The sequence below is a fragment of the Galendromus occidentalis genome, unplaced genomic scaffold, assembly GCF_000255335.2.
Source record: "Galendromus occidentalis unplaced genomic scaffold, Mocc_1.1 scf7180000077405, whole genome shotgun sequence".
In the NCBI taxonomy this organism is placed as follows: domain Eukaryota; kingdom Metazoa; phylum Arthropoda; class Arachnida; order Mesostigmata; family Phytoseiidae; genus Galendromus; species Galendromus occidentalis.
In genome coordinates this window covers 21830-38657 of record NW_003805393.1, presented here as the reverse complement: position 1 = coordinate 38657, position 16828 = coordinate 21830, and the positions used below count along the sequence as shown (strand labels likewise).

Sequence of the window (16828 nt, the reverse complement as noted above, 5' to 3'; positions counted from 1 at the left end):
TGTCCTAGATAGAATTTGTCTAGAAGTTTGTCTTCGTCGCTGATTTCGCAGAGCTTCGATGCCATCATGTGTCCACGTGTCAACTTCACAGTATTCAGATTCAGAGACACCCTCTGGGAGTTCAGGCCCTCATTTATTCACAAGGGTCCGTTCGATCTGCGATCGGAGGCTGTCCGCGGTAATCACAGATCGAAGGAGTTTACTCCGCTTACTGGCGTGGGGAGCGGCGTCTCACTTCAACGTGCTTTAGAGAGGGTCCGGGAGTCCTGGAATCCCTCCCGACTCCTTAACCTTGGAGGTCAGAGGTCAGTGCTCTCCGAAGCTCATTGACTTTATGAAACCGGAGTTCCACTTTCGGTGTCATCGACGTCACTCCACTACATGCATCACCAAAGCGATACGAGCGGCCATCTTCTTAGCGTACGATGTCTGAGGGTAATGAGTAATGATGTCAGGAGCTTCACGGATTCCATCCTGCCCGAGACTCTCCTCGGTCTTGTCGGTCTCCAATTTTTTAATCGATTTCATCCGAACGCTTATGGCTCATGTCGCGAGGAGGGTGAACGTGTCACAGCGAGAGTTGGAGTGAACGTCGCGACGCGACGTAGGGAGCTGTTCAGCGTTCTGCTTCCGATCCGGCATCGAAGGTCTCCTGAGCCTTACCCCCGAACGTTCGCATGATACTCGGGGACGACTCGACCGCACGTGACGCACCGGCAGGCCTGCAAAGTCCAAATATCAGAGGGAGTTGGCAGACCGGGCGGACGAGCGAGCAGTTGACTGGCCGATTCGCTCTTGGACGGCTGACGAGGCCTGTGACCTTCGACAAAACGTTCGATGATGGGGAACTCTTGTTTTTCTGCTCCTCGCTTTCACCGAGGCTGCGATGCGATCCGTCGTAGTACTTATGTGAGCGCGATGATGGCGGCGGAGCAAATCGGTTGAGGGAAGCGATGATCCCGAGAGTTTAGCTCAGCCGAAGTCTGAGAGGGACTTATGGTCAACAATTGAAGGTGATGGTCATCATTCTTTTTCCCATGGGAAGGTTTTTTCCGAGAAGATTGAGCCCGGAAAGACAAACCTGTCGCGAGCGCTCTACTCGTCATGAGGGCGATCTGAGCCGCTTCGTCCCCCGTGGGAACAACACGAACCTTCCCAGAACTCGTACTATCCGGCGAGAGAGTAATCCTCCCTGCCATGCTAAGCAGGGCCAAGCTGAGCCTTACACAGCCTTGGACCTGACCCAACCTGTCCATGCGAGAAGTTCCCAGGCGTCCAATGAGGACTCCTCACAGAGGACTAGGCGTCGGGAAAAAGGAGGAGAGAAATTGATTATTCTTGAGCCTCACGAGAGCGATCCTCATTGAATACAAAGACCGATAGGTACAACCGCTGCGATGCGACGACTGACAAATATCATGAGGCAGAGGATGCGACTCTGATTTCGTTTTCGATTCGTAGAAAGTTCAAAATCACCCGCGAGCTCGTGTGGAGAGTCGCGTCGTCGGACTCTCTAAATTTTATCGACTCCGAGGCTCCATCCTCGGATGTTGGACGAATCCTCTCCGAAGGCTGAAACGAAAACATATTATGAAACAGAACCTGTTCGGACGTGAAGCTTCGAGAAGTCTCGAGCTGACTGGATCATGACAAACCCATAGCCGCTCTGCCCAAGGCTACGGCCCAGCTTTGGAGATGTGATTCGAGAGGCCGGAGACTTATGTTTGCGGCGAAATTTTGAATGGCTCTCGTTACTTTACCTGAGGTTGCAGAAACGCAGCGAGAGGGAAAAAGCGCTTGTTGAAGAGATTTCAGCGTGTTTTCCCGGGGATGCCACTTGAGCAATTTGCAATGCAAAAATTGGAGCTTCGAGAATACCTGAGCTTGGCAACGGAAGTTCGAACGCAAACAATTTGTCGAAGACCTATTTTTTCCTCAGAGGCGTCATTTTTCAAAATGTCTCTGAACATCGATGTTCTCAATAGCAGGCCACTGCTTCCTTCACAACTCGCGTTACCCTCATGAACGCAGCGAGGAAAGAGCCATTCTGGAACCCTGCTATCTTCTCTAACTGAAAGAACGGCGTCGGCTATCTACACAACTTGAAAAGCAAAAGCAGCTGGCTCTTGCCGAGGCAGCGAGAAATTGTACGCATGCGGGAAACGCGATTATTGCGGCGATCTTCCTCAACCATGGGGATTTCCCCCCAGTGCAGCATCTTCTCGGAGTCTCACCAGGGGGCAAAGAGAAAAATATCCAAGGCCGCTGAGACACATCCGAGTGATGTTGAATCCTTCCTACGAATGCGAGAGAACGAATCGCTCTGGTATTCTCGCGGATGCCTCTCATTTTAGGGCGTTCCTCCCGAACGTTGCCGCGGCGACAATTGATGCCAGATATCGATCTTATCTCCATCCTTCCGGCTAGGTACTGTGTTTCAGTGAAGTCTATTCTTCTTCTGGAATCCAGGCTCGAAGTATTGCGGGGAGGTGCGGCTCCAGATCAGGGAGGGACCCCGAGGCGCCGCTGCTGCTCTCGTGACATTGGCGCTGAGTATCAGGCCCCGTCTCCGATCCCTCGCTGAACTGCCGGAAGAAGCGCCAGAACCCGCGTTTTGGAATTACGGATTATTAGGTGAGAACGCCCGTCTGCGAAAGAGACGCGGAGCACGCCAAGCGCTAGTCTGACCGCACCTCTCCATGTCGGTTCCGGCGGGTGATCGGAGATCTGGCTCAGTCAAATCTCGCTCCCATGAATCGGGATGAAGTATATGTAAAGAGATGGGCGTTTTTCCTCGGACCCTTCCGGAAGGAAGTTGCTTTTCTGTTGCAAAATACACGGCGCCTGAGAGCTCTTCCTGTCCTCGAACGTATCCTATTCAGGGAAGACGTCATTCCCGGCACACACACTTAGTCCTGCATTCAAGAATGAAAGCAATTGTTAGGCCATATCGGGTCGGATTCTGAGAATTCATCGTCGGCCTGGCCGTCTGGATCAGTCTCTTCCGCCCGCCCTCCCCCCGTTCGCTCGACATCCTATCTGTCACCGCGTCTTGCCAAGCTCTCCCGAATTGTTCCCCTCTCGTACCTGAAGCCTTCCGTCTGCTCGTCTGTTTGTCTTCATAAGTTGTTCTCATACTACGGATGCGTTTCATGGCAACAACCCACAAGAACGTTTCGTCGTTCGCAACGTCTGGTCTGATGAACTCCGAAGCCGCACGGCGAGCTTCCACGGTGTGGGCTAGGAGGGCTCTGCCAAGTTTTTCACGGCCGCCGACAAGTAGATGTTTGCTGAACGCACAATCGCGAGCTTCCTATTGGCTCTGCGGCGTGTGGGGGTCTTTCGCTACAGCTCTAGCGTAGGGCGGAAAAACTTCGCGCAAAAACTGCTTTGACTATGTTTTCCTTCATCAGAAAAATTCTTTGCCAGTCGAATATATTGCAAACCGTCTCTGAATACTACCTACTCCGGATCCTTTCAGCTCGCATGCGTTCAAACGAAACGCCGGCATGTCGACCCCCTAAAAGAGGTGAGTCTCATTCAGAAAAGACTCGACGTCGACTCAAAGTCGAGGGCTGACGCCGTATACGGCCAGGCTCCGATAAGGTAAGCATGCCTTCTCCGCGTCTTTGACCAGTGATCCGCATAGACTAGGCGGTCATGGATAGGAGCGACTCGGATGTCTCGACGGCCCAAAGTTTCCCTCGACTCGATCGAGTTCGGGGAAGTCCTCGAACTTTTTTCCCTGTACGAGTAAGCGCACATTTTAATTAACGTATATGAAGGTGCCCATGCGCGTGTCCTCTGCGCGGCAAACATGCAGAGGGTGTGGCTCGAGATCGGATCCGCTGAATGCGAATGTATGTTTTTTCCGTGGGCGAGGGAAGCCCTTTAAAGCGCACGAGGGCCGGACCCATGCAATTCTCTTTCAGGAGATGAAATTGGACTACTGAACGATAGTTTTGGAAACGCCCAGCCTTGAATTCAAGAGCTTCTCTCAGGCCGAGTGGATAAAAGAGAAATGAAATTGACTGATGGTGCTCGATCTTTCGGAACGTCCCCCGTCCGACTACTCTAACGCAAGGAAGGCAATTCCTAAGTCTCAAAACTCTATCATTTCGCTTGAGCAGGCACTCAATCATCGCTAGACATTCTGTTAGGCTACGCCAACTTCTGGCAAATACTTCCCGAACTTGTTCGTCTTTGGGCAAGAGCGTTTTAGAGTGCTACCCAGTTTTCCTTTTTCCGCCAGACGAATTCAAATATGAGCTTTCAGTCCCCGGGGGAAAGAACAGGAGGAGTGTACGACAGCCGACCTTCGCGCCGTCCGGCGGTCACATGACCGAGTGGTTTGTCGAGCTGACTGAGTAGAAGAAGGAGAAGAAGACAACAACGAGGCAGCGGTCACGTCACGTCAATGTGAGCTATGCAGCTCCTGAGCTTCGCGATCCCACCTGACGAATAACGAGCTGACTCGGATCGGACGTTGGTGCCGGGCAGAAAATACCCGCGTCATTTTCCTGATACGGCGAGGGCGTCTCTTCTGCTGACTGCTGCAGGAAACAAACGTCAACGAGATTGTCTCAGTCCCGTCACTCCGGATCTCCCAGTTGTTGGATTGACTTAGCGGCTGCCAGTCAGTTTTTTTCCACGCTCGCAATCGTGACCATGTATCTGTTCTGAACGGCGATCTGAACAAGAGCTGCGACGATCTTTCAGTATTATTGGCAGACGAAGGACTGATACTCGGTTTCTGCAGAATCATTCACCAGCTCGTCATTAAGCACCGGTTTGGCTTCGATCCTGTTCCGGCGAGTGAAAACGCTCCTCGCACTCCGCTGCACGCCACGAATCTCGGTGTCGGCGCACCGACTCTGGAGGGCCGAGCATAATCGTTTATCGCGATAACTCGCCACTACAACGCGATGAACGAATTCCCAGGATATTCGATACTCTAATCCTCGAGGCTCCATTGATGTTGCGGGGAACCGGAAGCGACGCAGAAGTGTCTTATCCCTGTATGAAGGCAGGAGCAGTTCCATTGCAGCTCCCCGCCATGGCTTCTTCCAACTGGTCTACTGCCTCAGTTTCCGTCCAGTGCGGCCGGGATTTGTTATATTATTGTCGCCGATAATAGCCGCCAATAGCCGCCGGGTAGGACGCGCCCAGCAGATCCTTCGTAGTCACGAGGTGTTGCAGCGGTCTGAAGACGCTTCGGAGGCAAGGATGACACCCCGATCCGAGGATCGTCGATTTCGGTGTGTTATCGAAACCCCACCGATTCACTGAGAGCCCTCGGAGGAACGGAACCATGCTCGACGCACAGAGGGGCAGTCCGGTGCATTATGGCTGCGTATCGGATGGGAAAATGGGATTCGTTATCACATCTAAGGGATCCGCGGTCAACGAAAATCGGGGTACATATCCAGAATTTCGGAGACCACGATAGCCTGAACTCGCGACAAATGAGGTTACGACCGAATAGGGGTGACTGTGCCTACTTCGAATCACTTCTCCTTTTCCCCCTATCAATGAATATCGTTCACCCCACCGACAAGCCGGATCTCAAGCCCCCACATCGCGTGTCCCTGAACGTTACTCAAGGCAGATAGCCGCAGTTTTCACCGGATTTATTTGTTCCCTTTTCGGAAGCCTTCTCCCGAACATCTCTTCCGATACACGTTGCTGGTAATTGAGCAGATGCGCTGAACTCTAACGTTCCCGAGCCGGCCGCCCCCGCTTCACTCGGAGCGAGGCATTCTCAAATCCAAGGGAATGGGCCTCCTGACGTTTCCGGCACCGCAAGAAATGCGATGTCAATGAGTGACTTCCTATCAACTCAATTCGTAGAGGATCGTCTAACTTCTCTGTAGTCGGCAGGCACAGCCCCTCACAGCGAGGCGTCATTCACGTGTCATCCAGGATGGGAGAATTTGGTTATACATAGCTTGGCTTGAGGGATAGGTCGTTAGGCTGCGAGGTATTTGAGTGGACGTTTGCATTTGAATAGAAGTTTCAACGAACCTCATCCGCTCACAGGGAGCCTTGTAGGAAAAAATTTATATATAAGTTGACTCCGCATCGCTATATCAACATCGCACAGAGCCCGGCGAGTCCGCTGTCAGATACGGAACCCGTCGGAACGTTGAATGCGTGGGCGCTAGCTCCACCAGAGCGAGACCTCACGGGCCATCGAGTCCGCCGTTTCTGTGGTTGTCCAGATAACTTCCTGCGAGGCTACCCAAGGAATTACCCAAGATGCGATGACATTCGATCAGGGAGCTCACGAGTAAACATTCGCTCCTCCCAATCCGGGCTCACGCGGAGGAGTATGTTTTAGGAAGTTCTCGGGCCTAACAAACGAAAGTTCCGCTATGAAAGATCCGAGATTCGATCATTTGCAAAGCACAGGCTGAGTGACGCTGATATTCAATGAAGCGAACCCTCACGTCCTAGGTCCGAGGCAGCGCTTCTGTATCCTTATAACAACTCCTAAAACTCCACGGCTGATTCCGACAGCGGGTTGCGGATACTCTGCACCACCGGTCTGCGAAGTCCTCGATCGCCTTCATTCGTCCGACACGGCTTTGTGTGTATTTGTGGGATGCCATTCTGATGCTAAGTTCGTTTTTTCGTCGCTTCCGGAACCGCTCGAAGGATTTGGCACTTTCGTTTATGATTGGAATCCTCCCCCCAGGAGCTCAGTATGCAGATAAATCCAAAGCTCTCATCAGCAGCCGAGCCCTTCGCAAAGGGATGCTTATTGTAGCGAAGAGGAGCTCGCTGAGCTCATCCTCCGGCAAATCTCTTTCTCCCTGGAGATGCTCCAGGGAATTTCTCACAAAATACTCGCCTTCACAAAAATATGCGGGGACCTTTCCCGCGACTCGCCAGAAAATTGTAGTCTTCATATTATCGTCTCAAGAACAGTGAGATCGAAAGCTATTCGACTCGTCTGCGCATCGAGTTGATAAAGTCCGCTCGCGCATAGGGTCGGCTCGATTGCTCCCGTTCCGTTGCCGAAGACCTCATCAGCTGGCTGTGAGGACGACCGACTTGTTTCGGAAATTTTTCGCAATCGCCGCATGGGATCGATGATGACTTATCCCGAGGAGCTTCAGCATCGCACGAACCCTCCCCCGAGCCTCTGGTGAGTCCTGTTCAATGCGGAGAAACCTTGTCGTTGCCAGTCGAGAGATTCACCTTTGCGCAGTATCCTCTCCGCATTACAGGCATGGACACGCCTCGTTAACCGATCCCTCGCCCGGGAGGGAAACATAGGAATCATTGATTCCGATGAGGTACTTCCAGTTACAGTGACGCTTCGAGTTTCACACAGCCGCTCACGGACGCCCACCAATGGAACGGACCTCCCTCGGTATTATGATGAATTATGTGATGATCGGAGACGTGATGAGGAAATCTATTATTCTCGTGTCACCGCTTCATCGGAATGAGAGATAAACGAATTGCGTAGAGCAGCGCTCATCGGAGCGAAGCCCCGTGGAAGCTGATTCGAAAGATTGAATACTACTATAGATATACATAGAGGGTCAAGAATGGGCGCCGAAGGGCCTCAGAGGCTTAACTCTCGTCCTGATAGCAGTTCGACCTCCCGAATATGTTCCAACAAATTATTTTGCGGCCTTGGGACGTCGCTGATCTGTCGAACTTCTGTTCCTTGTCAACGTTTCCTTCTACAGTTTTAGAACTAAGTGAAGCGGCCCGTCTATGTAGTGAATCACGCATGCGGGAGCAAGCCTGTGACGCTCGAGACCTACCTCTTGAGAGAATCTCGTGTGGCGATTGCGCCCCGAGGGCTATGACGGGATCGGTAGGGGAGCAGACTTCGATGGCATGATCCCGGCTTATGACGTGAGCCTGCGAAGAATTCAGGGATCTTTTTGCTTCTGTCTTTCAAGATGGCTGATTCGAGGAATTTCTTCTCTTTCGAAACCAATCGATTGCTTGACGCCATCCGTCAGTCCGGCGGGCCTCCGCTCCGATAGTCGGAGGGGCATCGAGGTCATTCCGAGAGGATCTCGCTTCGATCTTCCGACTCGAGTACAAGTTTCCTCTCGTTTGAGCAGCCGAGCTATCTACTCGACTGTGAGCACAACAATATCATTACAGCCACGCATTGAACGAGCAAGCGCCGACTAAACAGCGATAGAATGACGTTTGGCCGGGGCTTGCTCTCCGCAGTCCCGTCCTTCCATCTCCTCGTCCGACCGTCCGTCCGTCGTGTCGGCCAGTCTGTCCGTCCGTCCGACCGTCCGTCCGTCTCGGAGAAGAATAGCCACGACAGGACGCCACCGCGAGCTTTTATCATCGATGGCCGAACGCTTGCGTTGGCTCTCTTCATCAGAAACATTGGCTGCAACAGCTGATGTCGTCCTGCAAACGGCCTGAGCCCTGATTACACTTGCCTTAGGCAGGGTCAGACTAATTTCCTCGAAGCAACGCAGGGACGAGGGATCCCACTGTGTCGTTGTCCCATACGGGATTACCGTGACCTCTCGCCACAATCTGGCTGTCGACGACGAAGACAGGAAAAGACCCCCTGGTACTACAACTACTGCTCCCGCCCAGGTCGCTCTGCGCCGTTGCTCATTCGCCCCATTTCTACCTCAGCTCTTGATGGCCAACTCGTCTTTTGCTTCTCCCCCTGCACATGGACACCATTCGCGACCTCCAGGAAGCACCTCTGCCGGAACCTCGTTGACTCAACCGCAACACTTTGCCGTCACGTTTGATAGATTAGTCCAGTGTCGGTGCGAATGCTGTGCTCACGGTCTGTGGAGCATCTTCCCGTCACCACAAGGAAACCATAGGGCCGGTCCCATAGCATCAACTACGAGCGGCGAAGGGCTTGCTCTGGGCGTCCGAGAGGACATTCGCCGACGAAACACGATGGAACGCTCGGCGTGCTCGCACAGAGATTTCTTGCGACAGAACCTTTTACTCGCCATCGGAGAACCGTTTCCGATTCTCCGGTTGTATCTCCTCACTCAGTCCGAGTACATTGCGAACTGCGAGCCGCTCGACCGATGGACAGTCGCGATGTTTGCGGAGGAGGAAACGAGTGGCGGAGCGTGGTTGGGGGTGATACGGCTCGCCATTCTGTGTTTGTCCGAACAAGGAAGAGGATGGAACAGTTCGCGAGGGAGTTCCATGTTCAGAATTCACTGCCCGGAGGGGGAGGGGAGAAATGGCGATGCCGTCCTAAAATCTGTTCTCTCCGGAGACACTCGCTCGTTCCCGCGGAGCTCGCACTGTTGCGAACCGGCGCTATGTTCGCGTTCAATAAATGCTCATCTTCTACCATATTGCTTCCCTTTCGGCCTACTCCGTGAATAAATGTGATCTACATTAAAACTCCAAACGTGTGGGCATTTGATGGCAAGCTCACCGTATCCTGGAATTCCGATAGGTGTTGCAAGAGGACAGGCTCCTTCACCGATTCGGGGGTCCGCTAACAGCAAATTTGCTAGGGGAGCGATCCGATAATTTTTGCTGATGGATTGTTCCTGTTATGGAGCACCATCGTCGTCTGAGTGAGCCGGAATACTTCGACAGGAGCTCGCTCGGTATAATACCGGGCTGACTCGCTTCGAAGGATGCGCACGATGGTTTCAAATTCCCCCTGAAGGAGTCTCGGCTTCCGTAGATGCGAGGCCTCGGGTTTTCTGATCCGAGGATACCGCTCTCGAGCGCACCGGAATGATCCCAACATCGAAATGTCCCATTGGGTTAGTCTAACTTCCATTCGCTCATTTTTTCCTATCTCGTACAGAAATTCCAGGGCTCAGAGATTCGGGGGATGACATATTTGAAAAAAAGACCTCCGAAAAATGAAAATGATTGATACACTTCGGGTGGAAGAGCAGCGCTGATTCTAGCCTCCGAACTATTTTCAATGCACAAACATGGATGGGGGTCCATCGAGAACTGAGCCACCATCGAATGGAAGAAATCGTATACATGCGATCGGCTGAGGCTTGAACGCCATCGAGGAAGGAGGCTGCTCCGATCGAGCGGGTCTACATACCAGGATCAGTCTCTCTCTCTGCGCGTCCAACGATCGAGTGGCATCCTATTGGGTGGCGAGAAAGTTTCCAACTCGAACCTCTACAGATCATCATCTGGAACCCCCAGGCAAGTGGCCAATTTATTGATTGTTGTTTATGGCACAATTCTGATCCCAGCGAATTCGTGTGGACTCTGGACTCAGAGGGGCAAGCCTTGCGCGATGATTTTCTGACAGAGACCAGATTTCTGCGTCGAATCAACAGCCTGAATCCTAAACCCCCCTCCATCCGGAGTCGTTTTGCGGATACAGCTTCCCCGTTCCGAAAATCGGAAAGCCCGAATTGCTCAAGACTCTCGGGGATAGAAGGTCGGACGACTTTCCTCAACGTACGCAATCTCGACTCCGACAATCAAGCGAAACCTGACCGACGCTTTCAGAGCTCTCTGCTTATCCGTATCACCAATCAATTACATGATTCATTCCCTCTTCGCGTCTTCAGCCCCAGGTCAGTCGTGGCGCTACATCACGAAAGCTGTGCGGAGATGTCTTATCTCTCCCGTCGGTTGGAGAAGCTGCATGGTTCCCTTCGCCGGGGGATGCTCTGAAAGACATGACCTCCACAGATAACATAATCTCTTCTCGGCGCCAGAAAGCGGGTCTCCCGATCCATGGGAGCGGCTCGACGAATATCCTCGAGCTTGAAGAATGCGCGACTTGGTGCTCGGACTTTCGAAGCTCCGACTCATCAAGAGGAATGGGTGAACGCCATGGAATGATCTCGCGGAGGCCAATGAATAGAGGCGGGAACTTCGCTCTGGACCGATAATAAGATTTATTCGAGCTCCTCAATATATATTTGACTCGCTGAAGCGATCTTAGAGGTAGTGATTCGGTCCGCCAGAGCTCGGACAGGATATTCCTGGGATGAGAAACTTCAGGCTGATTCCTATCAAGCGATCAGTATTTCCAGTGAGCGAAGGTTCCGTCGGCGAATCCCATCGCTGAAGGATCGTATCAGCTTCCTGATCCTTGAGAGCTGCTCTGATGTATCGAATTCTCATTGTGGGGTTCTTGTACCTATCGCGGAGCGGTCCGGCGCGTCGCAGAGCACAGTGGCGGGGCGCTGGTGCACTTCATCGCTATCGCCAGTAAAGTGAGACAATCAGGACGATGATTTTTGCCGGGTTATACCTGATATGATAGGGTCGGCACTCGTGTTGTTGACATTTATCGTCATCGAAGCGGACAACAATTATTCGTTGGTTGGTTGACGTTTATCCTAGAAACTGCTTTCTTTTTTAAAATCAAATGTCCTCCCGTCGGCGCCGCTCAACGTTTTTCAGGAAACTCGGAGGCGTGCTCACCCCGCCATGAGGAATAGAGAAATTCCTCCGCCGGACAGAACTGTCCGGGTCATTGCTGAACGCGCGGGAAATATCTCACGTAATCTCTCAGCTATGGTTCCGGGCTTGTACCTACTTCCTGTGACGACGAAAAGTGTCTTCTGCTATTTTCAACGAAGAACACCTCTAGTCAGTCAGTGTCGCGTGGCAATGTCCTCCAGCTCCACGGTAAGCGGCTACAGAAACGTCGGAGACTGTCGTTCAGAGAAGATCATGGCTTTATGGAATTTCGAGCGTGCGACAAGATTACCTTCACCTCCAGGGAGGACGTGGCACTCTCACGTAGGGCACACCCCATCCATCGTCATTGTTAGTTGAACCGGGGGTCCTATCGATAGAGGTGGACCTGCGATCGGAGACCTTCCCTTATCTATTCCTCTGAAGAGCTCCATCGGTTGATTGCTTGTCTACAAATACTGATCCATATCATGGTTCCCCCGCTACCACGTTCGATGATCGCGACGGCATTAAACCGTCCGTATGATGCTTAAGCGACTCGCGGATGAGATGACGAATGAGATCCGCTAAGAACTCCAAGCTGGGACCGAAATTCCTCTTGAATTTCTTCGCTGCTCGGATTGATGGCGCGAGCACCGATTCGACTTCATAGAGCCGCAGAACTCTAAACACACGCGCTCTCCAGAGACGGCCGGGAAGCTCGGTGAGCTCATGACCGTCGGATGCTCCTGTCACATGTACCTACTCGATTTTATTCTTCCCCAGATGCCGACTGGCCCACGCAGTGCACTCGACGCTTTTATTTTCTATTTGGAGTCCTTCAAGCCTGCGAAGAACAATGTTCAGCTGTTTCGTAAACAGAATGTTTTATGCGAAGTCCGGAATCCTTCGAGTCAAGTCGATCTACTGGTGCGAGCTTTAGAGAACGAAATGCCGACGAACGTCCAAGCTCTCTATGGCGGCATCCCTGGCCCGAAAGACGCGGCGAAGGAAAGATCCGGCACCAGGACCCCGACCGAGACGACGGACGAGCTCGAGGAATCGAACGAAGTGATAGAAGACGGAGACGGCTGTCCTAACGACGCCGACGACTGTCCTAACGACGCCGACGACGAGCACAGTGACCCATCGTACGCTCCTCATCGGCGGGCTCGACTGTAATTCCGCTTTCCGCTATTTCTTTTTCTAATTTCGGAGTGATTCACCCTCCGGCTGGCCAATGTCGGGAGATGGACGGAACTCTGAAAGAATCATGACTTGCAGGCGATCGTCTCGGAAAACCTCGTCAGTCGACGAGCTGAGCAGGCCGAAGAAGAAGCGGGGCTCAGGTGCGAGGCCTTTCAGATGCGAAATATGTAATTCCGGTTTCGGGCACGAGTCGACGCTACGGAATCATCGTAGAATACACACAGGCGAGAAACCCCACCAATGCCCGGTGTGCTGCAAAGGATTCTCTCAAATAGGTTTGTAATGCGACTCTTCCTCCGCATCGCCCCGGAGCGGAGCCGCGGAATTGAAAACCTTTTCCCGCCTCCGGAGTTGGCGAATTCATGCGAGGGACTCCGCAATAGAATAGGAGCACAGCAATCTACTATGAGAGTTTTCTATCTACATAGGATGAGTCTCCCGCCTTAAAGTTTTCCATTCGCAGGCAACATGAAACGACACATGGCCCAACACACGAATCTCGCTCTATCGTGTCAGCACTGTTCCGTGGTGTTCGCTTCCAAAAGCCTTCTAGATGGTAAGAGCTCCGGACAAATCTTCAATTTCGTTGTCTAGACCCGCGTCCGTTAGAGCGGGAAGCGCTAAAGCTGCCTTCCTTAATTACTCTACGATGCGGCGACCACATACTCGACAGCATCAATTTGCACTGGCCGTGTTTGCGGCATGTAGTTTCTTCCATTAGAGCATCCGGCGGACGGGCGGGTCGGTCAGACAGCCAGCCAGCCAGCCAGCAAGTGAAGTCGGCTTCTTGTTTCCAGCACACATGCGCTCTTGTCGCTCCGGGGACCGTTTTAGATCGTCGTCGTCGACGTCATCCTCGTCCAGGCCTCCGAGGGCGACTGTTCTTCAACAGCAACAAGACGTTGAACAAAAGCAACAAAAGAAACAAGTCCAACATACGAATGCCTACCCATCGGGCATACAGACGTCGTGGCCCTCTCAAAAACCCGGGAAAGATCCTAGGCTCTGGACCATGTATCCCTGTCCCCACTGTGATAAGGTGAGCCCAGAGCTCCTGCTGAGCGTCTCGCTCTGTCCGACCGAATGCGTTCTCGACGAATTTCTCGGAGGCTGATCGCGCGAGGCCTTGAGACAAAGCGTCTCTACAAGCGCTCTGGTAGCGTGCGACTCGATCGAACCTTCCACATCGTTTACAGGTACTGACTTGGCAATATGACTATCGCAATCACGTCGAAGGACATCGCCGACTCTCTTGCGACATATGCGGCAAAGCTGATTTCAAGAACTCAGCCGCGCTCTCGAGTCATGCTCGCTCGGCTCACTGATAGAGCTTGCAAATGCCCGACTTGTCCAAGAACCGTGGTTCCCGGACCCTCGAGGACCGGAGGAGCGGAACCGCGCGTGAGAACCGGCTGAGAATCGGAATATTCCAGTACTCCTTCATGGCCATCGACGAATGGGATCGTTGCGAAATATCGCACACATCTCCTGAGTTGCACGGACGCGTACGCTTTAATTTATTGCCTTCGAATGATATCACCACATCACTCGTCAGAGTCGAAGTTTTTTCGTAATATGAAAACATTGTCTAGAGTTACAGAACTCAAACTCGTTTCATTTTCTCTCAAAGTCAGTCTTGGCTGAACGGAGGTCGGGCGGAAGGTGTCTAGCACCTCTTCGCACGATGTAAGACACGGCCCATTCCCGCCTCCGGCTCTCAAGAATTTCACTCCCATCCGGACGTTTCCCATCGTATCCAGAGGATGTCCTCCGGGAATCCCATGTGGAGATGCAGAATTGGCGAGAAGGGTATCCCACGCGAGGTTCACCTGACAAAAAAGAAGAGAAATAAGTCATCGATGCTAGAGCAGCTGAATCTGAAGAGCAAAAATGAGTCATTGATGCTGGGGCAGCTGAATCGAGTGATGCGAAATCGGAGCATCGGTCATGACCGGATATATTATTACCTCGTCGATTCCTCCTTCAACATTTCCGAGCGGCGAAGAGTTTCCCTGCTCGCCGACGATCTGTTCCGAGACCTCCACTATATCAGCATTGCTGGGCTTTGTCTTGTCTGGTGCCGGTTCCACGTTGAACTCATATTTCGGATCACTTGAGTAGCGCAAGAACACTCGAAATGATCGTCCAACCTTTGACGCTTTCGATCATCGACGAGCTCCTCACGGAGCATCTGGGCTAGCTCCGTGCTGGTCATCCGCAGGTCCGGCCGTGGAGGAGCTGCATAATCAAATCGTTGACTTGGATAAGAGTTGGGCGATCTGCTTGAGGATTGATGAGTCTGAATATTTCATCGGTGTATCGTATTGCGGGAGCACGTCATTCATCGCTGGAAATAATCTCGATGGCTATATCGATCATCAAGTCGAATACGATCGCAGGCGACATTCAAGGATCCGGCGAAGATCTCTCCCGTTATGCTCGTCTCGACGACTTTCTCTCCCTGTTCCTAATTATATGGCAAACCCACCGTGACGACCGTCGGCAACCGATTCAAAGCCGTATGTAGACGTGTTGCTCGTTGAATCAAGTCCTCGAGCTTCAGAAGCGTTGACCTCCTCAGCGACAAGGATTTCGACCTCGAAAGCAAAAGCGCTTGATCCTTAGTCAGTCTTCCTCACAACCAAGTTTAGCCCATGAACTGGATGGTACACCTCTGCTGCCGGATTAACATGCGGTCAACTGTCCGCTCGACGTTTCAGGCTCTTCCGTTGATGCCGCTACGAAGTCATCGGTCGCGAGACCTCGACTGCGGAGGCTCGCGCCTATATGTTCGTGGAGGCTGGATCCGGTTCCTCGATCGTCGAGTTTCATCAAACCAAAAGAAAAGACTCTCGACTTCCCTAGATGTGCAGCATGATGGTGTTCATCCAGACTGATATATCGATCCGTGCCAACGACGGTGGCCTCGTCGAACGACGTGGGGAGCTTGTGTCCCCCGGAACAATACACAAGAGTCGATTCGCAGCGACGACGATCCCTTGGTCCATGACCAAATGTCAAACCCTTTTCCATTAGGTATGCTTTCGAGAAAGACCGGTTCCCCCGGTTCGATATTTCTTTTCCTCCTCCAGGCACTTTTGCATTTGCGGAGTATTCGGTATGTCTCTGCTCCATAAATATTGTCCAGCTGCAATTCATCGCCCCCGCTTCCACGCACTCGATTCGAATCTGCAACGAGAGTCGGATCACTTGTCTTCGATTTGTTGTGCTAATCCGTCGAATGCTTCATAATCGAGGCGAGACATCACTTTTCTTGAGATTCTGCTAATTGAGAAGGTTGGATAGTGTAAAAGATTCTCCTGAACAAGACTGGACCCTACGTCATCGGATCCCTGCTCGAAATCACAATCGAGGCTGCCGAGGCGAGACGGTTCACCCGAGCTCCTAATCTTTCTCACGATAGGCCAGAAAAGAGGACGTCGGCTCACCTTGCCACAGACCGAGCATTGATTCCTAGTGCCCGCTTCGCTGGCCTAGCGCCAGACCCATTTTCTCGAGCCGCTGATCTCTCGGGACTCTGCTATCATCGCAAGTTTCTAATCAGCTGTCTAAAACCGGGTCCACCGTCAAACAGCTGATTGTGAGTGTAAAGGCTAAGTCGGTGAGCATCCGATCTCGTCGTGACGCGGCGACGCTTACGCACGCATGCGACATTCTGCCCACCGACAGGCCCTCGGTCTTCAACTCGGAAATGCATTCCAGCGGTGGAAGACGTCAGGGTGGCTCGGCTCAGCTTTCGGGGGGCTGCAAAATCGAACGGTACCCAACGGGTGTAAACCGGAAAAATTGCACGCTTTCTCTCGGGTAAAAACCGGAAACATCGGTCTTAACCCGCGTTCTGGGCCAAGCAGTCCGGAACCGTGCAAGCCCTGCTCATTGATTCACAGCGAAGGGCAGGGGTTTTTTCCTTGAAGTTCGAGGGAGCTTTTTAGAGCCGTCCGTCGGCCGTACCGAGTCGGTCAATCGAGGGAACGTTGAAGCGGTCGCGATCTGGAGTCCGAACAGCAGAGGAACAACAAGTGACGCTCCTTGGAACGCTCCGAAATCCCCTAGCCGAGTCTAGAACCATTCCCCTCAAGATCTACATATTCTCGAGAATATTTTCGAAGCAGACGACGTTCTGTTTTCAATTTGCGGAGTACGTCGGCCCCGTCGATCGACCCTTCCTCCTATTATCGTCGGATTTTCTGCTGCTTTATAAAAGGAACAATATGTATATAGAACT

The 16828-nt window shown here is 52.4% G+C and overlaps 1 protein-coding gene across 1 annotated transcript; it reads left to right on the top strand.

Annotated features, from left to right (window-relative positions):
• Window positions 1-11586: 11586 nt before the first annotated feature.
• LOC100902731 (zinc finger protein 227-like) lies at window positions 11587-13907 on the top strand. Its single transcript, XM_003742490.1, has 6 exons — window positions 11587-11604; window positions 12160-12551; window positions 12658-12857; window positions 13046-13138; window positions 13380-13621; window positions 13779-13907. Exons 1-6 carry the CDS (start codon window positions 11587-11589, stop codon window positions 13905-13907), a joined length of 1074 nt encoding a protein of 357 aa, XP_003742538.1.
• Window positions 13908-16828: the final 2921 nt, after the last annotated feature.